Here is a 27,398-nt window from a genome sequence, read left to right on the forward strand (position 1 = left end):
ACTGGCTATTCTACTTGTTGCTCTTTACACAGGCCTATCTATTTATCTACATTGTGATTGAGCACTGGTAATCCAGATTTAGTGATCCTGAAAAGTTCCTATCCGGATCAGATTGATCCAATCCGATGTTGCTTTGAAAAACTGTCTCAAAAAGTAAGCTGGATTACGTTATCACGGATCGCAAAAACAGGATTACTAAATACAGATCAATTTGATGCGGATTAAACCTTTTGAAAAACCGGGCCCAGGGCCCGGTTTTTCAAAAGTAATCCACTAGGATTTTGGATAAGGGATTGGATCAAATCTTGAAAATGGGTTTATCAAAAGAAAAAAACGGATTACCTAATCGGATTAGATCACGTAATCTAATCTTGGTTTTGATCCGGATCAAACCTTTAGTTTGGGTTTTTCAGACCTTTTTTGTAGGATCTGGATCACTTTGATCCAAAAAACCTGGATTAAACTGATCCCATCAGAAGGGTGGATTTAGCGTGGATTTCATGCCTAAAATGTAATGAAAACTTAAAAAATGTATTAAATAATACTATTTTTGGATCATGCAGTATCTTACGATATATACTATTTATTCATAAGGTTTTCATTTTATTTGTTCATCCGTCAGGCTATAGTGATTATTGGCTTTAATGTATTTAGCCTTTCAGTATAGGCCTCCAGCAACATAGAAAGAGTTTGGCCTCATAAAATAATCCCCCAAACAGCTGTGAAAATTGACCAAAAACAATCAATTTTATTTTGTCTCTAATTGATATATATATTCATCACAATGAAAAATATTTTTCTTTTTAGAATATTTATTAGTGATGCATGCAATGATTACAGAATAACAAAAAAATGCAAAGAATGGCAATGACTGATTTTTGAAATCTCTTTCAACAATTGCAAAAAGAGACTGAAAGGGCAGAAGCACAGCTTCGTCTGGCGGGGGAACAACTGACTCTGACCAAACTGCAGCAAACCAAGGCTAAGGACTTAAGATTCGCCTCCTAAAGGCTACGCTCAGACAAGCTGCTCTCTCCACATCAGATGAGGAAGTCTGAGATTATTGTGGAGTTTTTGACATTAAGTCTTTTTTTTATTTACATCTATATTTGAAACTTATTATAAATATCCTCAATGTACAGTGTTTTAGGTCTCAGATGAGCGGACTGCTGGAAGAGGATGCGGTGTTGTTTTTCTTGTTTTTATTATTTATTATTATTATTAATTTAATATTTATTAAGTTTTCATTTAAAAAAAATAAAGTTATGTTGACCCCACGCTGGCTATTCTACTTGTCGCTCTTTACATATCTATAGTTCTACATTGTGATTTCTTATCCTGTTTGAGCACTGGTAATCCAGATTTAGTGATCCTGAAAAGTTCCTATCCGGATCAGTTTGATCCATTTCGATGTTGCTCTGAAAAACTGGCTCAAAATGTAAGTTGGATTACGTGATCACGGATCGCAAAAACAGAATTACTAAATCTGGATAAATTTGATGCGGATTAAACCTTTTGAAAAAACGGGCCCAGGGCCTGGTTTTTTAAAAGTAATCCACTAGGATTTTGGATAAGGGATTGGATCAAATCTTGAAAATGGGTTTTTTTAAAAGAAAAAACGAATTACATAATCGGATTAGATCACGTAATCTAATCTTGGTTTTGATCCAGATCAAACCTTTAGTTTGGGTTTTTCAGATCTTTTTTGTAGGATCTGGATCATTTTGATCCAAAAAATCTGGATAGTGATTTCCTATCCTGTTTGAGCACTGGTTATGCAGATTTAGTGATCCTGAAAAGTTCCTATCCGGATCAGATTGATCCAATTCGATGTTGCTTTGAAAAACTGGCTCAAAAAGTAAGCTTGATTACCTGATCACGGATCGCAAAAACAGAATTACTAAATCTGGATCAATTTGATCCGGATTAAACCTTTTGAAAAACCGGGCCCAGCAGCTGACCGTTACAGATACAGCATGCAGCACCGAGGACCGTCTATCTCTACAGCTTCAGACAGGGTTTTATGACAACCTTTGTAAATGTTTGCAATTAGGAATCTTTCTGCAGAAGACATGTCAGTGTTTATTTTTACGTAAAATGTTATTTTATGAAACATTTAATGTTGAGTGTTTATATGCATATTTTTATATATAATAAATGAATACACATTTAAATACATATGTTTGTGTGTTTTTGTTTCTATGCTGAAGCACCGCAGTAAAAATTATCTTAGGGTCTCCTTTTGACCAGCAGCAACTCTGGTTAGTGGGTTCCCACTTAGGAAGAGGTCAAATTTCATTTTTACTGTTGATCATCAGTTGGCACCATTAAATCCTTTACATTGCCCCGTGCAAAAGCGTGTCTGACTTTTATATGGAGTTCTGTGGAGTAAAACTGCAATTTATAGAGTGCATGCATAAGTACACTTACTATGTTTACTATGTTCTGACAGCTGAGGTGCCTATTTTGTATTTTCTCCTACACATCAATATATGTGTGTAAAAGTCTCTCTTACAACCTCACACACTCACTAAACACCAAATAAAAGCAAGAAATCAAGCTTTTTTGCACTGTAACTGATGATCACCAGTAAAAATCACAAATCTTACCTCTTCCCAACAGGAAAAACCACCAACAATCAAGAATGCATGATTATACGCTGTCATGACGTTGCATTTAAAAATAATGGAAATCACTTGGGCAAAAACAGCCATGAACACAATGAAAGGGTGGTAAATTTGCTCAGAGTGTATTGTTGAGTTTTTAAAAAATTCAAAAAGTATTTTCCCAAAATATGTGTCAACAAGACTTGTCACCAAAAATCATCCCATTTGCTGAACCACAGAGAAAGTTGTTGGTAAATTAAGCCTCAAAATCAGCCCAGAGTGGACCAAAACTTCACCAACAGCACAGAAGGGTTAAACACCCCCAAATCCTTGATGGCATGGTTCTAAGAGGCAGTGCTCACTTCTGGACAGAGGGGCAAGTGTACCAAGTAGCAAGTGGAGATGTTTTGAACCTTCAGCTGACAGCCAGTGTAAGTGGAGAGGTAAGAGAGGTGTGACGTGGGCTCTCTTGGGATCATTGAAGACCAGATGAGCTGCAACATTTTGTTTGGCCAGGATTGATTAGATGAGCATGTCATCGGTGTAAACCAGAGATGCCCAAACTAGGGCCCGTGGGCCAAAGTGGATCCACTGTAACCTTTGATTTGGCCCTCCATCCCATCTGAGAAGAGAGGGAGAATGATGGGGAGTTTTGGGGGAAAGTCTTTAACAGAGATTGTCATTTCTAATACAACATAACTTTATTTTTTAACTGTTGAGATACACAAATAAACAAACTGAAATTAAACGTTTCAATGAAATGTTGTGAATGAATCAAATAAAATAATAGTCACTTGAAGGAGAGCAAACATTACAGAAGACATCAGCAAGCGAAGGCAAAGTGTATTTTTAGTGTTATAGATGGGATTGTTCATGTTTTATTGTAAGACTTTCATTCATTATAAAATGTATAATTATTAATACAATTAAAGAATTTGAAATGTTGTAAATTACAGTATTCAGTGAATCATGTAAATTATATAATGAATAATAATAATAAATTTGGAAATTACATTGACAATTTTACAGTTTGGTAGATTTACCTCCAGCCCACCACCCTCAGACGAGTTTAGTTTTTGGCCTTTCATAAGAAAAAGTTTCCCTGAAGCACCTCTGAAATAAACTTTAACTAAAAGTTTTAGATTGTGAGCAGGACAGCACACTGGTTCTCCCGCAGCATGTTTGTTCATCATTTCTATCTTAATGTGTTGATCATTTTCTTTTGTGTTTCTGTATTGTGTGAAGGTCAACCAGTCCACAGTTTATGCTGCTATAATCTTTATTCAGTTTTATTCATAAACTATGTACAATATATACACTGTGCTCACGTCGGCTCCAGGTCTCTTGGGTGAAGGTCTCTCAGTGACGTGGTCTCTTCTGGTCTCCGTGCGTCTCTGGTGAAGATGGGGAACGGGAACGTTTCCCTCTGGCGTCCTGGACTGAAGATGCTGCACCAGCTGAGGAAGAGGAGGGCAGCGGCTTGGTCTGGCAGGAGAAGGACGGCCTCTTTTTCTTCTCAGCAGCATAGGCCTCACTGAACAGATCGAGTGCAAACACACACAAGCAGACATAATGTGAGATTTTCACAAACAATAGAACATGCTGCAATGCCAAGTACAGTTTACTCACGCGTCTATGATGGGAATGACGTATTTGCCGCTGCCGTCCATCATGACTCCCTTTCGGTTTGGGTCGTCCACCTCCAACAGGAAGCTGCGGGGAATCCCTGTGCTCCTCCTGATGCGCTTGTGCGGAGCAGAGCTGCTGCCCTGTGAATTCATGAGTGACAGTCAAACGACAGAGCAAACAATCTGACTGATGGAGACAAGAGCTCATGTTCACAGCAACCATAAGCTTAGAAAACCCAGTTACCCCTTTAGAGGGGCAGTGCCTAATGTGGTGTCCTGGGATCCCACATTGAAAGCAGACATAGTTGGGTGGAAGAAGCCCAAGCAGTGTCATGGCCTCACTGATGAACATCAGAACCATGAGAATCAGCTCTAACATTTCTCACAAACCAAACCTGTCAGTGTCTGAACGCTCACCTGCTGGAGTAGTAGCACAGACTGGACTGGTACATCACCGCTTTTAGCTTGTCCTCCTCTGATGCCTTTGCCTCAGCCAAATTCTCAGTCTGTTTCACAGGCATTTGCACATTAGAATTTTATTTTACTGGTCTGTCTAAGAAGCTGTGTGTGTGTGTGTGTGTGTGTGGGGGGGGGGGGGGGGTTTACACTGTGTATTGATATTCTGCACTACATGTCATTATGACGCCTCAAATGCAAACACTGCAGTTCAATACAGAGCAGCACAGTGGGGTGAATTAATCATTTGTTCAATACCTTCAACAGCTGCTCCAGTGAGAGGAGTGAAGAATCACATGTTTGAGAAGATTTAGCTGATGGTCCAGCTTGATGGCTGCAAAACAAAGGAGCTTGTGTGACTAAAACACCACAGACAAAAACTCAAAATCTTGATATAACATCTATCAGTGGACGATTGCGCTCATTTCACATGACTTACCCAACAAATCTTCTGTTGGAGGACTTCAGTCCAGCCGCAGGGACCCGTCTGATGATGACAGATGTGTTTTTGGGGATGAGAGCATCATCATCTGTGTATTCTGACAGCAAAATAAAGTTTGAATATAGTAATAATCATTTACCATGGTATACTTTGAGTTCCATTAGCATTTTAAAACACTCAGAACATCACTATATGTCACCATCAGAGTCATGATAACACATGTCAGCTTCTACAAGTCTGTCTGATAACACATCTAATGTTAGTGTAGTATAGTTTAAGTGGCTTTTCCTCATCTCACCTTCATCAGTTTGGGCTTTGCTGATCTTCAGCTGGCAGAACTTCAGCCTCTCGCGCCTCATGATCTGCCGCTTCAGCTCTCCCGCAGTGATGTTGAGGCCCTCAAACTGGAGCGAGTCGTAGGTGAGTCGACTCTGAAACCTGTAATGAACACAAGACATACTGAATACAAACCACAGTGTGATAACAAGATTCAAACCTGAATGATGGGAGAAGCAGACGATCAATCGATGTATCCAACAATCAATAATATCAATAATCTGGGAATCTGTTGCCAGGAAGGACGCCGAGATCAGATGCCAATGACAGAGCGAAGTTCAAAACAACACAAAAAGAACCGTTGCCATGGATGTTGACGATCACGTGACGAGGCGCTGAAAAACTTCCGCGTTATTTTCTCATAAATAATAGTGAAATCATTACTATGATAATAATAAAATAAACAGCTGAACAGTTGGACCTCTCTGAATAAAACACAGCTGCGTTTCCGTACACGAATGATTCTGGCCTTTGTAAAGAGTCGGGCGAGTCAATGAATCAGTGATTCGTGGCTGAATGAATCACTCAAAGCTTCACTCGATTAAAGCGGTCTCTTGCTGCCACCTATTGGCGATTTGTTTTTTCGTTTTTAAAGTAATTTAACACTTTTTTTAAAGGCACCTTCAAATTTATTTTCTACAAAAGTTTATTTCCGTGTGTTAAAAATGATTTAAAACTCTCTAATCTCATCATTTCCTGATGCGTTTATAATGTAAATCCCTTCATGTTTGCCTTTGATCTTCATTACGTGTTAAAATCAATAAAATATTAAAGTTGCCTCATCCAAATCCAAAGTTTAGTTCAAAGCTTTATTATACAGCAATGTGTGTGTGTGTGTGTGTGTGTGCGTGTGTGTGCGTGTGTGTGTGTGTGTGTGTGTGTGTGTGTGTGTGTGTGTGTGTGTGTGTGTGTGTGTGTGTGTGTGTGTGTGTGTGATTGTGGCAGTGGATTACAGTGAATGTAGAAGTGATCAGAAGTGTGTGATATTTATTGTTTCTGATAATCAAAAGAACATTTTAAGAGTCCAAAAGATTTACTGCCTGATGAAGCCTGTTATAATGCAATTATGATGACCCTATAAATCTAGAATGGTCAGAACAATAAAAAATTAGGGAAAGAGATTAATTAGTATTTCTCCTCTTTTTTTTGTATGTGTAAGTGCTCCTGGAAGAAAAGTCTGCGTCTCTCTGTGTCACTCAGGCTGCACTGCAGTGTCTATTCTCAGGTGTGATCCCACTACTGATCAGCACGGGGGATTTGACCTGCTCCGTCGCCGACCTGGGCCGGTTCACCCCTCATTACACAACCTGGTGGTCCCAAGCTCCCCCAGGAGCACCATATCGATACCGAACTTAGTGTGGACACCTGATCAACATAATCACACTGCAGTCCAGAAGCCCTGAGCTCAAGCGATCCGCAGCCTCAGCCTCCCAGTAGCTTGGATTACAGGCGCGCGCCACTGAACCCGGCGAAAGCTGCGAGAATCAGAGCTGTGGAGAATCTGATCATCACAGCGACCTCTAGTGGAGGAAATGATGAATGATGAAGTAAAGTTGACTTTTTATTGGTCTTATGGCACTGTTTGGATAAAAATAAACAGCAGTACGGTCCCAAATAAAATATAGTTATTTAAACTAAATACTATAGTATTTTAGAACCACGTAGTAAAGTTTATTGTACTGAATAGTTAATCACAATGTTGTGCTATTTAAAGGCAACTGTGGTGCAGAGTCGGGTTGGAAGAAACTCCAAGCATTTCTGTTTTCGCAAGGTTAAGCTGAAGATGATGATCTTTCATCCAGTGTGAAATGTCCGACAGGCAGGCTGAGATGCGAGCTGGAACCGAGGGATCATCAGGGTGAAAAGAGAGGTAGTTGGGTATCATCAGCATAGCAGTGGTAGGAGAATCCATGTTTCTGAATGACTGGTCCTAGAGATGTCGTGTAGATGGAGAAGAGAAGTGGCCCAAGAACAGAGCCTTGAGGTACCCCAGTGTTTAGATGCTGTAGGTTGGACACCTTTCCCCTCCAAGACACACTGAATGACCTGTCAGAGAGGTAAGATCTGAACCATTGAATAACAGTGCCTGCAAACCCCAGTGACTCATATATATTATATATTTAATGATTAATACATATAGAAACAATATTTTCATAACTAAATTATTTATGATTTGCCGTTTAACAGCGAAACATCTCGTCAAATAGGCCACAGTTCATCAGGAAATGAAAAGCTTTTAAATGACAACAGAAAAGCAGTTCAGCGACTAACATTCACTCATTCAGTGAGTATCTCATTCATTCATTCATTCATTCACTAATTGAATCAACACTTTTTCAGTCACTAAATATGGTGTCAGATGCAGATGTGGCCTCTAGTGTAATCCACAGTTCATATATTGCACAATGACGCTAAAGGCCACCATATTATAAAATACTGCAGGTTGTTGGTTGCAGATTAATAATCACAAACATAATTTTTTAATCATAAAACAGCTAAAACATATTTAGTGTTAGAGAGGACAAAGTGGTTTTAGTTTACCTTTTATCTTTAATATTAAACAGCTTTTTAGTCTTTAGACAGATTAAATAACTTGTGGTACTTGTATAAACAATGTTCAGCTCAGGATCAGTAATTCAGCATGATGTGCTGCTAAAGCTGAAACAGTCTATCAATTTATGCCACAGATTGTGTGAGATTCTGTCGAGTCTTATGTTAAAAACACTGATGGAGGTCAAAACCGCATCTGACACCACAGTTAGTAGATGAGTAAGAGTAAACTGAATAATAAATATGTAACTCAGTTAATGATAGTTATTCACTGCATGAATGAATGTTAGATGAGGAACTGGTATTTAAGTGGAAAATTAAAACATTAAAGCTTTACTTTTTCAGAGATTCACTGTTTGCACAATCTTAAATGGATAGTTCACCACATAAATATGATTGTGACGATTATGAATTAACATTTTTGGGTCAATTATCCCTTAGCTCACATAAATTATCCCAGAGCATTATTTCAGCATCAATGATCATTCACAATAGTCACATCACAAGAAATACAAGGTTGAGTCTGGATTATAATTTAGCGTTTGCGTGTGTTTCTGAGGCCTGCGACTGTAAAAGCTTTAGGTCTAATAAATTGCATAATTTGTCATTTTAATTGCAAATCATTTTATTTAATAAAAAAATGAAGACAATAGCAGTATTATTGTACATTTGATTATTACATTACTGTACCTGAATACTGTTAGACTCGTTGAAAAACAACAAAGCTCTGTTCATTTTATTTCAGAATTTTATATTGTATTTATCTCTGCTCGTAGATTGTTTGTAATGTTTTATGCAGATGCACACCTAATATAAACAAATCACCCATTCTGTAATATGTTTTCTACAGCTATATGTATTATGATACAATAAACCACTTTTACTGTAAAAAAACTAAAGTATACTACAGTATTTATTACAATTTATCACTTGATACAGAAAACAGAATGTTGTGGCACTCATAAAATGAGTTGTAAAGGCTAATAAATATGGTATAATAATCTTTAGTTCAAAAATATTATGTTGATACTAATTACTGTAATTTTTTTATTTGTGATCATACTGCTGTTTATTATTATCTAATGTCATAAGGCTATGAAGTCAGTTATTATTCATCATTCATCATTCAGTTTTCCTCCACTAGAGGTCGCTGTGATGATCAGATTCTCCACAGCTCTGATTCTCTCAGCTCTCGCCGGGTTCAGTGGCGCGCGCCTGTAATCCAAGCTGCTGGGAGGCTGAGGCTGCGGATCGCTTGAGCTCAGGGCTTCTGGGCTGCAGTGGACTATGTTGATCGGGTGTCCGCGCTAAGTTCGGTATCGATATGGTTCTCCTGGGGGAGCTCGGGACCACCAGGTCGTTTAAGGAGGGGTGAACCGGCCCAGGTCGGAGACGGAGCAGGTCAAATCCCCCGTGCTGATCAGTAGTGGGATCGCGCCTGTGAATAGACACTGCAGTGCAGCCTGAGCGACACAGAGAGACGCAGACTTTTACACTAGTTGTTTTTACTCTGATATATCTTTCTAACAGTAAAAAAGAAGTAATAAAGGTTTTGAGATGAATGACATGGCTGTGTGTTATAATTAGAAATAACTAAAAGTTTAGTTTTTTCGAGTGATGGGTTGCAGCTGGAAGGGCATCTGCTAAAAACGTGCTGGATAAGTTGGGGGGTTCATTCCGCTGTGGTGAACCAACGGGACTAAGCTGAAAAGAAAATAAATGAATGAATAAAAGTTTATTTGTAGATTAGACATTTTATTTGTAAACAGAAACACAGAAATTATCTCAATTTCATGAGTGTATTTTGAAAAGATGATGTTTTAGACAGAAATATGTTGTGCTGTGGTTACTAACTCATAAGTGTGGTCTATCAATATCGGGTGGTATTTTAAAAAAATTATAGAAGAATTTCACTTTAGTTCTCTCCGTGTTGGTGTGGGTTTTCACTGGTTGGTCTGGTTTACCCCACAAGTCCAAAGACATACGGTATAGGTGAATTGGGTAAGCTAAATTGTCTGTAGTGTATGGGTGTTTTCCAGTAATGGGTTGCAACATGGGAGGGCATCCTCTGCGTAAAACATATGCTGGAAAAACTGGCGGTTCATTCCGCTGTGGTGACACCCGATTAATAAAGGGACTAAGCCGAAATGAAAATGAATGATTGAATGAATTTCACTTTAAACATAATTTACACATTGTTACTTTGAACCCATCATCTGATATTTGGCAGCTCCATCAAGGGTTCTGCATTGTGTTTTCTTTTTATTGTGGGAATAACCAGACAGGTATCAGCAGTTGTGACGGCTCTTTAATCACTCCTGATGTAAACAAAAGCACAGATTTTACAGTGTGTCTTCGCCCTCATCACTTTTACATGCTTCAATCAGACAAATATAAATCAAAACCTCAATTAAAGTGAAAACACAAAAATAACGAACTATGTGAAATATGTGAAAAAGAAAGTTATACATAATATTGAAACATAAAAACTGGCTTCAAAAGTCAAGTAAATATGATTTAAGATCAATTAGAGCTGCAGACACCCACCTCTCCCATGTGCAGTCAGTACAGAAAAGGAGGAGGCGGGTGCAGAACAGAAAATTAAAAAACTTAAGCTTTCTTAGAAATTTAAAGGAGCAGGTATACTTAATAAACATACCACATAGCCTCACTCTTTTTATTTATTTTCTCGCAGGCAGCAAAACGCAGCCGGCAGGTTAATGATGATCATTTAGCATTCGACCTTAAACAGCGGCACCTTAGTGAAAAAAAGAATTTGAATAATTAATATTATTGAATATTACACCTGCTCAATGAAAATCAGATGATTCACTACAGTAATAAATCTGACATAACTTGATCAGAAATATAAAAAAGGGGTGAAAAGATTAAGCCTTCAATAGAAAGTAATACTGTGGTTAAAAGAGTCTTGCAGATACCAGCGCAATATTTATTTATTCTTCCAAACGCACCAACATAACAGCTACATTGTGGTCCAGTGGTTGACGGAGAAATTGTAATCTTGTCTCCAATAGTGTGCAGTGAACATATATTTGTATGTTAAGGATTTGATCTTCTCTCTAATAGTGTGCAGTGAACATATATTGGGTAAAGTGTGCAGTGAATATGCAGTAAATATCTCCAATTGTGTGCAAGTGTGCAAGTAAACATATATTGTTTAACATATGCAATGAACATGTTATTCTGTATAATCATATTAATATGTGTACAAATAAGTGTGAAGTGAATGTATAACAGTAAGAGCAAGCCTAGTAGTTAGCTGAGTACATGTAAACTTTAAACCAGCACCTAAAGGGCAAACAGCCAAGAATATACCTGAGTTCAAAAGGCACAGCCAAAAATATAGCAGGTTCACAGCACAAGACCATATCTGTGGGAAAAGTCTGCAACACTACATGTATAAAAGCAAGACAGGGACACAGAGAGGCAGAGGTTCATGGAGAGACATTTGTTTGTCTGTTAGCCTCTCGTTTTTATTGTCTGGCAATAAATCCAACTTTTGAAATCAAGACCCACTGACTCGATTGCTGATTGAAAGAAAAGGAACCGAACACGACAAATTGGTGACCCCGACGTGATTTGGCTAGGAGCAACGGAGTGGGGACCTCGCTGGCGGAGTCTGATGCGGGCGACACAATTGCAGTGGCCACTGTGAAAAAAGGTAAGCAATTTTTTGCTTATTTAATGAAAAATTGTGTGGCTCGACGGACTCTGCTTGTGAGGGTAAAAACACTCAAAGTGCTCTTCCAAACTTAAATAATTAATACGTTTAAAAAAGGGTTTTGATTTCAGAAGAAAATGTTGCATGCAACAATCTGTGTCTTGCTTTAAGAGGGCCTTGAGGATAAAGATAAGACATTAACAACTAATTGTTACTTATATTAAAGATTTGTGAAGGAAGTAAGGATAAAATCTTAATAGATTGTGACGATTAATAAGTTAAAACAGATTAATAAAGTAGAGAGAAGCGCGCAAAGACCTCGGAGTACCCGTTCTGTTTTAATAATAATAAATATTATGATTCAGGAGGCTGGGGGAAAAAAGGCAAAAATCCTGGAAAATGCTATTTTTACTGTAGAGCAGTAGAGATTGGAAGCAGAAGTAACAGGTCACTTAGGAAAGTGTTGAAAGCCTGTGTGTGTTGGGCTCTGTGTCCGTGAGATTGCGGTATTGAATAAGGTTAATACATGAACCCCATAGGATAAGGGGGGTAGAAAAGTAAATGCTTTAAAAAGTGTGTGATAAAATATTTTATGAACCCCATAGGATAAGGGGGGTAGAGGAGTGAATGTTTTTAGAAGTGTGTATGCAATAAAGCATTGAAGTGAATGAATGTTTGAAGAAAGAATTGTGAATAAAAATTGAGGAAAGACTTGGGAAAACTAAGTAGAATAAATGGAAAAGTTAACTAGTTAAAACAAAAAAGTAATAATAATAATAATAATTAGGCTTGTGCTGCAGCAATTAAAATTTAAAATAAAAGTGAGGGTAAAACAATAATAATAAAATAAAAATAAATATAAAAATTAAATAAATAAATTAACAATCAAAATAAATAAATAAATAAATAAACATAACATGACTAAAATAAATAAAGGATAAAATAGAAGGATAAAAAATTAATATTGATTACTGTTTAAACAAGAAAAAAAAGAAGTCACAATAATAAAAACTCAATAAATAAATAAAAATAATAATAATAAAAAAAATAATAATAAATAGAAAATAAAAATTAATTAGACGTACAAATTATATAAAATTTAAACTACTTATTTAAAGAATAAATAAACAAATAAGTAAAAAGAAAAAAATAATACTACTAATAAATAATAATAATAAATAAAAAAAAATATATAAATAAATAAAAATAAATAAATAAATAAAATTTAGATACCAAACAAGTGGAAAAAGAAAATTGATTAAAGTCAAATACAAATAATAAAAACAAAGTTTTAATTATAATAATAATAAAAATAATTATAATAATAAGAAGAACAACAATCAAGTGATAAAACGAATAAATAAAAAATAACAAAATAAAGACACATAATAGTTTACAAATAAAGAAGATAGCAATGGCAAGCTCTCCAGTAGAAATACTAGGATCAAAGTATCCATTGTGTAAAGAGCTTATTGATAAATATTCAAAAAAGTGGCAACTTAGAACTAAAAATATGATGACAATCTGGCCACAAGGTGGAACTTTTGATGTAGCATTATGTGAAGAAATGGATACTCTAATAAAAAATTATAAAAGAAAAGGTAGTAGCAGAAGGAGACAAAAACGAGATGAAAAAAGAGCAAAAGAGAGAGAAGTGTTAAACATGTTCAAAAAAGAAGGAGAAGATAATTTAAGAAATATTAAAAAGGCAAGAAAAATGCTGAAAGAGGCTGACAAAGAAACCACTGCTAAAGAGCAAATGTTTAATAGCCCTCCACCTTATTTACAAGCTGAAGGGCAATTCCCTATGCTTAAAGGGCTCATGGAGGTGTCAGGAGAACTTAAAATGGAAGGAGAGATGGAAATGGAGGAAAAACAATTAGGGGCAAGCATAAAATCAAAACGATCAGCAAATAAGCAAAATAAAGGGGCATATGCACCCTTGGATTGTTATAAACAGGCCCGTGAAGCATTAGAACAAATGAATAAACAGTGTGAGGACAAATTAGACTATAGGGAGCCAAAAGAGCAGACAAAATCATATAATAAGGAAAGGGGAGCATGGGGTGGAATTAAAGATATTGACGTGGGAAGTACAATTGGAGAAACTGAAAAACTGTTAAAAGACACATATGACAAAGTAAAACAAAAAAGGAGATTGTTATTCAGTTCAGATGAGGAAGAAGATTGGGAGGAGTCAATACTTGATACAGGAAACTGGGAAAGGGGGAACAGGCTTAGGCCATTTAAACAATGCCCAATTTTAATAAAAGGTGCACAAGCACAGTATGTCCCTTGGCCTACATTGGATTTGGAGGGTTTGATTGCTAGGCTCCCAAACATCCATGAGGGGGCAGCAAAGTGGATAAGGGTATTTGAAGAGGAATCAGTTGGAAAATTGATTTCTTTGGGAGACATTAAATCTCTTCTTGCAAAGACTGTAGGAGGAGCAAAGATGGATGAAATCCTTCACGCTTCTAACCTTGACAGGGCTGTGAACTCTCAACAGATGGATGGGACTATTTTTGATGCCTTCCGTCCAGCAGTGTGGCAGGCACTGCGTGCAGAGTATCCACTAAGACTGGACCCTAATATGTTAAGAGGTGATCAGTTGGGGGAAACAGAGAATCCAATAACGTATGTTCAGAGACATTCACGACAATGGAAACATGACACTGAAATTGATCCTGAAAGAGACCCTATAATGGCTACATTGTTTCGACAAGCCATAATTGACTCTATGCCTTCCTCAGTGAAGAGCAGGTTAGAAGATGTGGTGGGGTTAAACTCTAAATCTCACAAAGAGTTTTGTGATTATGTGGCACATGCAGTTGAGCAGTACAGGAAAAATGAACAAAAACTCAAAAAGCAAGAAAGTGAGCTGCAAAGAAAATTAGCTCAATTGCAACTTGATGAACTGACTAAAAAGAACAAGAAAAAGATCCAAGCTCTTGTAGAGACAGAGGAGGGGGAACCACTAACAATGATGGCTCCAGTTACAGCTCCAGCACCAGCTATGCAGTCTGCCTCACAAGCTAAACATCCAGCTAATACCCAAATGACTCCACCCATAATAAACATTTATACCCAACAGCCAGCAGCCGCGACCTGGAGAAAAAGACCCAGAGAGCAAAGAGGGAATGGCAAAGCCTATGTGACACCTACAGGCATGTGTTGGGGTTGCGGATTATCAGGACACACCAAAAAAGACTGTCCCACCAATCCATGGGAGCAGTTTCCTCGGGGTGGAAGGGAGGTAACTTGGCATCAAACATATCCAAATCCTAACCAAGGTCCAGTTAATCCTTGGAGAGGACCCAATAAGGGATATTGAAGATGCCCAGAGAATCCTATAGGGGATAATCAGCTTCCAATGTTAACAACTAATGCTAACGAAGAACCTATGCTACCAATTAAAATAGAGGGAAAAACAATACCAATGCTCCTTGATACTGGAGCTGTTTACACTTCTGTTAATTCAAATTATGCGTCACATCTTCCCCTGTCTGGTAAATATGCAAAGACAATAGGATTCTCGGGAAAAGTTCAATTAATTCCAATGACTACTCCAGTTTGTATCCAAACTAAAAATCAAAGTGTGACGCTACCCATTCTAGTATCAAGTCAAACTCCTGTCAATTTGCTAGGAAGAGATGCATTATGTAAATTAGGACTACATATTTGGTGTACTTCAGATGGAGTGTATATAGATGCAAAAGGAATTGAAAATCAAATGGTAATTACCGAACCAAAAGCTAATGTGTATTGGATAGGACAAATAGAAAATGATGTAAAACAAACAATAAATAAATGGGGAAAATACATTGAAGCACAAATTGATGAAGCACAGATACCAAAATCAGGTTTCCATTGCACAATGGTTTATGATTCTGAAAGAAATCCAGACATAGAACAGCAATGGCAGAAAGAGACAGAAGGGCAAAAAATTGAAATGATCTCACAACACATCATATTAGGTAAGCAAGGAGCAGCTCTAACCATAGTAAAAAATAAATTTGCTGAAAAATGGTTTAATGTTACAGATTCAGTTCCACATATAGCTATATATGTTGGAAATAACTGGAAAACAAAAGATTTGGGACAAATGGTAAAAAAGGCAGAACAGAGCAAATGGGTATCAACAGAAAATCCACTAATCTTTCAGTCAGATGATGAAAATTATATCAAAATTGTGTGTACAACCAATTTGATGGGAATTCCCCAAGAAGTTATTATCGGACAAGACAAAATAACACAAATGAGTACAACATCAGAATTAATAAATGACTTAGAAACTGAAATGTTTAAAGAAATGGAATGCCAAGTGCCACCAGAATTATGGTCTTTATATGATAATGATGTTGGCTTGATAAAATCAGCAAATCCAGTAAGAGTTCAAATTAAACCAAATACCCAACTGCCCAGAAAAGCACAATATCCATTGCGGCCTGAGGCAGAATTAGGAATCAAAAACACTATTGAGGGTTTATTAAAAGCAGGTGTATTAGAAGAAACAACCAGTTATTGTAACACTCCGATAATGCCTGTAATTAAAGCAGATAAAAACAGATGGCGTCTGGTTCATGATTTAAGGGCAATTAATGACATTGTAGAGGATTTTCCAGCTGAAGTTCCTAACCCACATACACTCTTGACAAATGTCCCTCCTAATGCTAAATATTTCACAGTGATTGACCTTTGTTCAGCCTATTTCAGTGTGCCATTAGCAAAAGAAAGTAGGTACTTGTTTGCTTTCACATATGGGGGTAAACAATATACTTACACCAGAATGCCCCAGGGGTTCAAGCATTCGCCACATGTATTCAACCAAATTCTTAAAGAAGATTTGGAGGATCTTGTAATGGACAGTACTCTGTTACAATATGTAGATGACTTAATCATCTGCTCTCCTTCATTAGAACAATGTCATAAAGATTCAATTAAAGTCCTCACTAAGTTGGCACAAGGAGGTCATAAAGTATCTAAAAACAAAATGCAGTACTGTCAACCTCAGGTTGAATATTTGGGACGATTGATTGCCTTTGGTACACGAGCTATAGCTCCAGCTCAGTTGGAAGGAATAAGTAAAACACCATTACCCCAAACAGTAGGACAAATGATGACTTTTTTAGGAATGACAGGTTTTAGTTCAGACTGGGTAGAGGACTATGCAATAAAAACAGCACCACTAAGAGAGCTTATGAAACAAGCAGGATTACAAAACTTAAAAAACTCATTAACATGGAATACAGATGCAAGGATAGCATTTGAAACAATAAAAAAAGAATTACAAAAAACACCAGCATTAGGAAATCCTGATTACTCTAAAGAATTTTCTTTGTATGTAGCAAATAGAATGGATGGTTACGCATCAGCTGTACTAATGCAAGAAACTTGTAGCGGAAGAAAAAAGCAGCCTATAGCATACTATAGCACTAAACTTGATAATACAGCTCAAGGTTTTCCACCATGCTATCAACAAGGTCTCGCAGCAATTCATTATGCTTATGAAAAAGCATCATCAATAACCATGGGTTATCCAGTCACAATTTATACTCACCATAAAACTGTAGAGTTAATAGAACAAGGAAAATTTGTTTTAACTCAAGCTCGCATTTTAGCTTATTCAACTCTATTAACATATCCAGATGTAACTATTAAGCGATGTAAAACAGTTAATCCAGCTGAATTAATTCCATTAGCATTTGAAGGAGAACCACACGACTGTGTGGCAAATTCATTAACATTTACTAGATTAAGACCAGATCTTGAATCTATACCCCTTCCTGAGGCAGAAGTAACTTATTTTGTAGATGGTTCAAGTTTTAGGGACCATTTAGGAATCCATACAGGATATGCAGTAGTCAAAAAAGAGAAGGAAGAATTTGTATCAGTAATATCTCATCATTGTGTTCAACCATGCTCTGCTCAATTAGCAGAATTAAAAGCGCTTACTACTGCTTGCCAATTAGCAAAGGGACTTACTGCAAATATTTATACAGATTCAGCATATGCACATGGTGTATGTCACTTATTCGGAGCAGTATGGAAACAACGAGGCTTTAAGAAAACTGATGGGTCTCCTATCCAACATGCAGAACAAATAAGTGAATTAATTTCAGCAATGATGCAACCAAAACGATTGGCAATAATAAAGTGTCAAGCACATAAAAAAGGAAATGACTTTGTCATAAAAGGAAATAACATGGCAGATTTAGAAGCTAAAAAAGCATCAGGGTGTGAAGTAGCAGTTCTAACCCCAGTAGTGCTAATAGAGCCACAACCTCAATTAGATGATATTGTACGAATACAACAACAAGCAGGTCCCTATGAACAATCAATGTGGCATCAAAGGGGGGCTAAAAAAGACTCACACGATATTTGGCGTACACATGAAGGGCAAATTGTTGCACCAACAGCACTTCTAAATATTTTAATATCAGATGCACATGGTTTTGATCACTGTGCAAAAGGAGAAGTAATAAAAAAAATCAAACAACAAGGATATTGGTCTCCTTATTTACATGCAATGGTTGGTGAGTTTTTGTCCTCATGTGAAATTTGCGCTAAATATAATGTGAGAAAAGGAACAGCAACACCTATAGGCCATATACCAGTACCTGAAGGACCATTTAAACATTTGGTAATGGATTACGTAGATATGATAAAACGAGTCCAAGGCAAAAGATACATGCTTGTGATAATTGATAGGTTCAGTAGGTGGGTGGAAGCAGTACCATCAGCAGATCTGGGAGCAGGAACAGTTATTAAATTTTTAACTAGGGAAGTAATACCTAGATTTGGAATACCATCAGAAATTAGTTCAGATAATGGATCAGCATTTGTCCAAAAAACTTTCAAACAAGTATTACAACATTTAAGAATAAAGCAAAGACTAGGATGTATTTATCATCCACAATCACAAGGAATTGTTGAAAGAGTCAATGGAACCTTAAAAGCTAAACTTAACAAAATCTGTGCCAGTACTAAACTTAACTGGGTGGATGCTTTGCCTCTTGCTTTAATGAGTTACCGCATGCAAACTAATAGAAACACACATCTAACACCGCATGAAATGCTAACAGGCCGGCCTATGCCTGCACCTTTTTGTAGAGGGCCCTATAAAGGACCACCACTAGAACAATTACAAATGGAATTAAAATCATATATGAAGAAACTAACTGCAATACACAAAGCTATTTATGTCCAGGAAACCAGGCGACAGCCACCTGAGAAGGGAGAAACGCCAGGACCGGTGGTGCCAGGTGATCAGGTGTATCTAAAGGTGTTCCGGAGAAAGTGGAATGAGCCAAGACGGGAAGGACCATATCGAGTTGTGAGAGCCACCCCAACTTCAATTCAAGTGGAGGGGAGTACAACGTGGTACCATCTAAACCACTGCACGAGGGTTCCAAAGGAGAAAGTGACAGCAGGAGACCACCAGCGGGAAACTGCCAGCCCAGAAAAGCCCACAGCAGAGAGTGATGGTGAGCAAAATGTGGCAGAGAATGATGAATAAAACTATTAGACAAGTGACTATGATAATATGTCTAAGCATCATATACATGCCACAAAATCAAGCCACTAGAAACAATATAACTCAAAATCCAACCACTCTCAATGACGACCTCCAACTTATGAGAAACATCTCAGATACAGGAAGCATAACTCAAAGGCCCAATTACACTTCCATGCGGACCACACTGCAGTCACTAAGGAATGAAAGTAGTAGTGCCAATACAAGTGAACTGCCACTAGAAGAATATGGAAAACAGCGAAGGGATGTTGATAACTTGTACGTCATTCACGAGGAACACACAGAACTAGACATACTTTTGGAAACAGCACAGAGTAATCAATGGTTTCAATGGGCTTCTTTCACAGCATCAGAAATTAGCAAAGAGAACTGCCTTTTCTGTACAAAAACTCCAATGAGTCAAGTGGTTGTGGTCCCAAATCCTTTCACTTATGAACATTGTGCTGAATTTAACAGAGATTTCTGTCATATGGAACAAGACTTGAGACTTTTCTGTCCAGCTGAATGTTTGGGTTACTTAAGCCACTCAACACTAAAAACTTTATTTAGACATGTTGGACGTTTGAAATCTAAATGTAGAAGCTTTGGCATTAATGAAAATTTAAAAGTGAAAAATATTCAAGTAGAAATTCCTCTATGGTTTTCTATTGATTACACAAAAGAATATGAATGTTTTGTTAAACCTTCAGGAGTAGTAGATGTTGGCAAATTTAAAGGAAAATGTAGTGTAATTTGGAATCTTGATCCACAAAAAACTCTTAGAAATTATGACGATCCACCATTTGCGTCATCATTTCGAGCAACAGGAACAAAACATGGAAAGATAATAGAGCCAGCAAAAAATTGTGAAAATCAAACTATAGCTTTACCTGATATAGATAGATATAAGGATCAAACGCTAGCACTAGCAGACTTCTTTTGGATGTGTGGGAATAGAAAGCTGTTACCTTCTTTACCCTTAGGATGGACTGGTACCTGTACTAGAGTACGTATAATACAAGAAATACAAGTTATAAATTGGGATACTGAATCTACAATAGGTGAAAGTGACACAATTAATTATAGAGTTAAAAGAAGTTATAAACCAGACCCTACAGTATACATAGATTCCATAGGTCAGCCACGAGGTATACCAGATCAATTCAAAGCAAGAAATGAGGTTAAATCAGGAATTGAATCAATACTTATTTGGATATCACAAAACAAAAACACAGAATGGATAAATTACATTTACTACAACCAACAAAGATTTATTAATCACACAAATGAAGCATTAATGTCATTGGGGGAACAATTAGATGCAACTAGTAGAATGACATGGCAAAATAGATTAGCGCTTAATTGGATGTTAGCGGATAAATCGGGCGTATGTGTGCTCTTTGGCGACCAGTGTTGCACTTATATACCAAATAATACAGCGCCAGAAGGTACGTTTACAAAAGCTATGACAAAACTCAAAGAATTACAGGTAGAGATGGCTACAAATGCGGGGAGAGATGAAAAAATGTGGGACTGGTTTGATCTGAAACTAGGAGCATGGGGAGCCTGGCTAGCTAAAATGGGAATGTTTTTAGGTGTGGCAATATTAATAGGAGCATTATTATTTTGTTGTGTACTGCCATTATTAAAATCATTAATTGTCAAAGCTTCAACAAAGCAAATGGAAATGCTACAATATCACGGAAGTGGGAAAATGATGCTTGTAAATGACCATTATGGACAGTCTGGGCACTGGGCAGATCAACTTAAATGGCAAACTCAAATATCAACAAGTTCTGAAGAGTCTGAAAGCTCAGACGAAGAAAAGGAATACAAATGATTCATACCCTGGGTGTAAGTGCTAGAACCTCTACCCCAAGGGAAGCCCTCAACGATGCGCAAAGTATCTGGGCTGAAGAGGAACACGTTGTGATGGGCAACTACTTTTGATGTTTGTGATTATTGTGTGAGATATATTATGTGTGTAAAAGATTAATGATAACAATATCTATATATAGTATTGTATTCTACATAACTGTGACACCCACAGGCAAGTGCTGAACCAATTGCACGCTCATGCTTTAAACACTATTTTCTATGAAACAGAAAAAACAGAGGAAGAAGTCTTTTACTATCCCTATGTCAACAGTAGGGGTAGATGTTTGGCTTCTACTTCTGCCACAGTGCGGTAGCATAATCTGGTCAATTGGTAACTATTATGTGGCTAATATCAGTCACTAGATAGTGGTAACTAAGGGAACCGGATTGTGAAATTGCACTATGGGTAAAAAACAATAATATTAAGACTTCAGAAAAAGTCTTAAGAGGAGGGAATATGACGGAGAAATTGTAATCTTGTCTCCAATAGTGTGCAGTGAACATATATTTGTATGTTAAGGATTTGATCTTCTCTCTAATAGTGTGCAGTGAACATATATTGGGTAAAGTGTGCAGTGAATATGCAGTAAATATCTCCAATTGTGTGCAAGTGTGCAAGTAAACATATATTGTTTAACATATGCAATGAACATGTTATTCTGTATAATCATATTAATATGTGTACAAATAAGTGTGAAGTGAATGTATAACAGTAAGAGCAAGCCTAGTAGTTAGCTGAGTACATGTAAACTTTAAACCAGCACCTAAAGGGCAAACAGCCAAGAATATACCTGAGTTCAAAAGGCACAGCCAAAAATATAGCAGGTTCACAGCACAAGACCATATCTGTGGGAAAAGTCTGCAACACTACATGTATAAAAGCAAGACAGGGACACAGAGAGGCAGAGGTTCATGGAGAGACATTTGTTTGTCTGTTAGCCTCTCGTTTTTATTGTCTGGCAATAAATCCAACTTTTGAAATCAAGACCCACTGACTCGATTGCTGATTGAAAGAAAAGGAACCGAACACGACATGGTCAGCATGTTGTGTTGTGATGCTGCTGCTCTAACCTCTCCTGAGTAAAGTGTTATTTTTATTATTATTATTTCATTTTTAGTGTTAGGAGGACAATATAATACTGTTTGGGTTACTTATGTGGGTGTACATATTTTATTTAGATTTTTTGTGTGACCACCGTTACAAAAGACAGCATATCTATAAATAATTTTGCACAGAATATATTGTCAGATATTGCAGGAAGGGCCAATGTGATGTTTAAAGTATAGCTTTGGAGATTTAGCTACCCTTTAATCTTCTCATATTTATGAAAAACATTTGAAGTTCTAATGCAGCTGTTTCCTTGAAAAAGACATGATAGTGTCTTTAGAAACTGAATTGCAAATGACCTTATTTTAATATAGTCAGTCGTGAACAGAGGTGGGCCGGTCAAAGGCTTGAAACTGCAGGGCTGAAAAGAAGTCCCACTCCTGCCCTGCTGTTACAGTTACGGGCTGAATATGCTGTCATAGCCTGGAAAGCCAATGTTATCTGGCCTTTGTTACTTTCGTCCACTGTTACTTTCGTCCCCGCTCTCCCCTACTATAAGGCACACAGAATCATTTATCATGTACAGACATGAACAGTCATATAGGGGTTTCACTGTCACATTTCTGTCAAAAACAGTGAAAAGTTCAGGCTGATTTATACTTCTGCAACAAGTTATCACCGTGACCTATGGCACATGCCTTGCGTGAAGCCATGCACTTAAACTTCTGTGTTCTGTTAGTGTTGCTCTCCAATAACACTTCCAAAATGCTAGCTGACAGCAGGTTTTCAATGGTCCTTTGTGTTGAGTTTCTTCTTGTTAATGCAACATACTGTAGCTCAAACTCACTCATTCATAGTCGGGAACCAGGGAATGTGCAACAACTTTAATCATAAGGTAAACACAAAACAAAAGTTTCCATATGGAGCTCCTTCACCAGATTCAACACCTGTAAACACTCTCCCATGGCTCTCAGCCCTGACCACACATCTCAGCTCTACCAAGCCGACCATTCACAGAGTTTGCGATACGCATTGTCGTGATATATAGTTTTATTTTTTGAGAGGTCAGCGTCAGTGTCCATACTCCATACACGTAAACTTGATGCAGAAGTATAAATCAGCTTTAAAACGCATATGTGTGTGTGTCTGTGTGCGCACAGGAACTTTGTAATGACATTGTGTGTGACTCATCATTGCAGAAAGGCTTGAATTAACTCCATATTATGAAGTAATTCAAATACATTATGAAAAGTGCTTGACTACCGTTCTCTTACAGTATTTTTCAATCATTTTGCCACAAATATTAGAACCCTGATGTCAATTTTCAAAACTCTTAGACACAAAACACTAAACAGTCACTACTTTTAACACAAACTCTCCAGTATTCAAAACTCTGCATGCTGCATTCATTTCCTTAAGGAAGTCTTGCATTAGCAGGATCATTGGTTCACATAATCCTATTATCATACAAATACTACAGGAACACAACTTTAGATCACCAGCACACAAAATGTACATTGTTTCAATAAACAATCATTAACAATCATTAAATATTGTTGTTTAAAATATATGATACAGGTTTCATGATGGTTTATACATAAGTGTAGAGGGAACGGTGCAGACAGTGGATATACTGATCTAGTTTTATTCATTCCATCATAATGTAGGTTTACTGTAATGTTTTCCTCACTGCACATCCCCATATAGAAAGCTGATATATGGCAACATGTGCAAATTACATTATTATAACATGTCATAATAGTCAATAATTTGTCAAAATAGTGCAAAAATCGGCGAGGCAGTGGTACAGTAGGTAGTGCTGTTGCCTCCCAGCAAGAAAGTTGCTGGGTTGCTGGTTCGAACCTCGGCTCAGTTGGTGTTTTGCATGTCCTCCCTGCATTCGCGTGGGTTTCCTACTGGTGCTCCGGTTTCCCCCACAGTCCAAAGACATGTGGTACAGGTGAATTGGGTAAGCAAAATTGTCTGTAGTGTATGAGTGTGTGTGTGAATGTTTCCCAGAGATGGGTTGTGCCTGGAAGGGCATCCGCTGCGTAAAAACTTGCTGGATAAGTTGGTGGTTCATTCTGCTGTGGTGACCCCGGATTAATAAAGGGACTAAGCCGACAAGAAAATGAATGAATGCAAAAGTCACTGTTTACATTTTTTTCAGCCATATCATACACACACACACACACACACACAGGCATATATATATATATATATATATATATATATTTTTTTTTTTTTTTTTTTTTTTTTTGTGTGTGTGTGTGTGTGTGTGTGTTCATATTCAGCCATTTGGACACCTATACAAATTATAGGTAATATATTTGTAGGGGTAAAATATATAACATAATAGATCTTATGTACATATTAGTAATTATTATAGTTTAAAAAAGGCTATATTTTGACATGTATAACATATTTTATATATGTAAAATTCATATGAACTATTATGTCACATATGTAATTTGCAAATATTTCTATATATCAGATTTCTATTTTAGGATCTGGGTTTCCATCTTTCTGGTCTTGTGGGTTTGGTTCTCCTCTACATCACAGTGGTGTTTTCATAAGTCATAAATCTTGGAAAGAACCTTCTGTCAATGTGAATCCAGGCCTGATATTGCTGTGATTGGGCTTTCTTACATACATACAGAACTGTCAAATATGTAATGTTTGAGTTGCATTTTGAAATGGGATCAATTTGAAGTTTAATTGTGTTATATTGAAAAGGTGATCTTAGGTCAATGAACAACGTATTTTTGACTTGTGTGTGTTTTATCCAAGCATTTGAAAAAGAGTTAAGGGTTTTGCAAAAATGTGCAATTTTAGCAATGGTTGTGAATTTTGAAAATTGACACCAGAGTTTTGAAATTTGTGGCAAAACAATTGTAAAAAAACTGTAATGGTGTCATGAGTTTTTTTCTTTCTTCTGCATTGTACATGGAGGTTCAGTGCTGAAATTTGTCATAAAAGTAGATGAGGTGGCCTGATCCAGCACTACTCCAGAGACACCAGCAGCTGACCGTTACAGATATAGCATGCAGCACCGAGGACCGTCTATCTCTACAGCTTCAGACAGGGTTTTATGACAACCTTTGTAAATGTTTGCAATTAGGAATCCTTCTGCAGAAGACATGTCAGTGTTTATTTTTACGTAAACTGTTATTTTATGAAACATTTAATGTTGAGTGTTTATATGCATATTTTTATATATAATCAATGAATACACATTTAAATACGTATGTTTGTGTGTTTTTGTTTCTCTGCTGAAGCACCGCAGTAAAAATTATCTTAGGGTCTCCTTTTGACCAGCAGCAACTCTGGTTAGTGGGTTCCCACTTAGGAAGAGGTCAAATTTCATTTTTACTGTTGATCATCAGTTGGCACCATTAAATCCTTCACATTGCCCCGTGCAAAAGCGTGTCTGACTTTTATATGGAGTTCTGTGGAGTAAAACTGCAATTTATAGAGTGCATGCATAAGTACACTTACTATGTTTACTATGTTCTGACAGCTGAGGTGCCTATTTTGTATTTTCTCCTACACATCAATTTATGTGTGTAAAAGTCTCTCTTACAACCTCACACACTCACTAAACACCAAATAAAAGCAAGAAATCAAGCTTTTTTGAACTGTAACTGATGATCACCAGCAAAAATCACAAATCTTACCTCTTCCCAACAGGAAAAACCACCAACAATCAAGAATGCATGATTATACGCTGTCATGACGTTGCATTTAAAAATAATGGAAATCACTTGGGCAAAAACAGCCATGAACACAATGAAAGGGTGGTAAATTTGCCCAGAGTGTATTGTTGAGTTTTTAAAAAATTCTAAAAGTATTTTCCCAAAATATGTGTCAACAAGATTTGTCACCAAAAATCATCCCATTTGCTGAACCACAGAGAAAGTTGTTGGTAAATTAAGCCTCAAAATCAGCCCAGAGTGGACCAAAACTTCACCAACAGCACAGAAGGGTTAAACACCCCCAAATCCTTGATGGGATGGTTCTAAGAGGCAGTGCTCACTTCTGGACACAGGGGCAAGTGTACCAAGTAGCAAGTGGAGATGTTTTGAACCTTCAGCTGACAGCCAGTGTAAGTGGAGAGGTAAGAGAGGTGTGACGTGGGCTCTCTTGGGATCATTGAAGACCAGGGGCCTCATGTACGAAGACTTGCGTGGAAATCTTACTAAAACATTGCGTACGCACGAAGCTGTAAATGTGCGTACGCAGAAAAAATTTCAGATGTATGAAACACTGCGTACGCCGAATCTCATGCATATTCTTTTGTACATCTGAATGAACGTGAAACTGAGCGCAACATGCACGAGCACAAAACCCCTCCCTGCCTCCTCCCCCGTATGAATATGCTAATGACTATGCTAATGGCAAAACCCAACGAAAAAGCAACGGCAAAATCAAGCAAAAAGAGAAACTTTGAACAGAATGTGAATTGGAGGTGCTGCTTTCGGAGGTAGACCGGAGAAAAGCGGTGTTATTTGCAAGTTTGTTCTCCGGAATTAACAACAAAAGAAAAAAATAGAGTGGAAGAGTTTAGCTGATGCGGTTAACACAGTCGGGTCTGAACATATCGCACTGAGTGCATTAAAAAAAAAAAAGAAATAGTGTGGTTTATATCTGTAAACTGTTGAAGTATGCTGAACAGTCTCAGTGGCGCGCTCGTAAGACTCATGTGATCATGAATTGATACGTTCGAGCATGAACTCGGCTCGAATCCAGCTTCTGATGAACTCTTTCTTGTTTTTTCCCCCGCTACATATCAGATTTTGCCAACTATTTATCACGAGAAAGACAAGTAGGAATCATCAATAAGTTCATATCAATAAGCATCATATTTTATTTGCACATTTATTGAATGGAAATGTTTCTGATTCACACATGCAAATTCATCTTCAGTTCAGATAGTGTCTTTATAGCAATGTGCGTGCGGTAGATCGCTCAGATTACATTGGGAAAACAGGCGACTGCTGCAAATTGTGCTTAAATGTTTAGCTGGTCAAATGTATGGTATGGAAACCTTATATACCTGCTGAACCCGTCTCATACAGCTGCCATTGCAAGGCTCAGACACTTTGTAGAGAGGAATTTAACACAACTGCCTCTAGGAGTCGCCAATGGAAATAAAACAGACACGCACAAAAAATGTGCGTACGCCTGCCAGAAAGCTGCCGTGAAGGTGCGCACATTCCCACGTTCAGTTCATTGTTAGTAAATCCAAACGTGAGC

General features: G+C 37.4%; 1 protein-coding gene, 1 long non-coding RNA gene and 2 other non-coding genes across 5 annotated transcripts; 2 read left to right on the forward strand and 2 right to left on the reverse strand.

Annotated features, from left to right (window-relative positions):
- Positions 1 to 3,867: 3,867 nt before the first annotated feature.
- LOC110438900 (E3 ubiquitin-protein ligase RBBP6) lies at positions 3,868 to 6,553 on the reverse strand. 2 transcript variants are annotated; one of them, XM_087273411.1, is made up of 7 exons: positions 5,431 to 6,553; positions 5,130 to 5,229; positions 4,949 to 5,024; positions 4,652 to 4,740; positions 4,479 to 4,575; positions 4,236 to 4,375; positions 3,868 to 4,140 (listed from the first exon to the last, which is right to left on the reverse strand). In XM_087273411.1, exons 1-7 carry the CDS (start codon positions 5,588 to 5,590, stop codon positions 3,966 to 3,968), a joined length of 837 nt encoding a protein of 278 aa, XP_087129537.1. In that variant the 5' UTR covers positions 5,591 to 6,553; the 3' UTR covers positions 3,868 to 3,965. The 2 variants fall into 2 exon arrangements, with proteins under 2 accessions (XP_087129537.1, XP_087129538.1); XM_087273412.1 differs by lacking the exon at positions 4,479 to 4,575.
- An 86-nt stretch (positions 6,554 to 6,639) lies between these two features.
- LOC147834749 (signal recognition particle RNA) lies at positions 6,640 to 6,938 on the reverse strand. Its single transcript, XR_015503163.1, has one exon.
- Positions 6,939 to 9,212: 2,274 nt separating this feature from the next.
- Positions 9,213 to 9,510, forward strand: LOC147834750 (signal recognition particle RNA). The gene has a single exon (XR_015503127.1).
- A 1,957-nt stretch (positions 9,511 to 11,467) lies between these two features.
- Positions 11,468 to 22,079, forward strand: LOC147834751 (uncharacterized). Its single transcript, XR_015502415.1, has 2 exons — positions 11,468 to 11,700; positions 18,897 to 22,079. It is a non-coding gene; the product is annotated as an uncharacterized LOC147834751 (long non-coding RNA).
- The last annotated feature ends 5,319 nt before the right edge of the window (positions 22,080 to 27,398 follow it).

Source organism: Danio rerio, chromosome 11 (assembly GCF_052040795.2).
Source record: "Danio rerio strain M-AB ecotype USA chromosome 11, GRCz13ab, whole genome shotgun sequence".
In the NCBI taxonomy this organism is placed as follows: domain Eukaryota; kingdom Metazoa; phylum Chordata; class Actinopteri; order Cypriniformes; family Danionidae; genus Danio; species Danio rerio.

Excerpts from the sequence above, each read along its gene's own strand:
- LOC110438900 (XM_087273411.1), bottom strand. The coding sequence starts at position 5,590 with ATGTCTTGTGTTCATTACAGGTTTCAGAGTCGACTCACCTACGACTCG. Across the intron at positions 4,576-4,651 it reads CTGTGCTACTACTCCAGCAG|TGAGGCCATGACACTGCTTG; the intron begins GTGAGCGTTCAG and ends GATGTTCATCAG. Across the intron at positions 4,141-4,235 it reads GTCATTCCCATCATAGACGC|TGAGGCCTATGCTGCTGAGA; the intron begins GTGAGTAAACTG and ends CGATCTGTTCAG.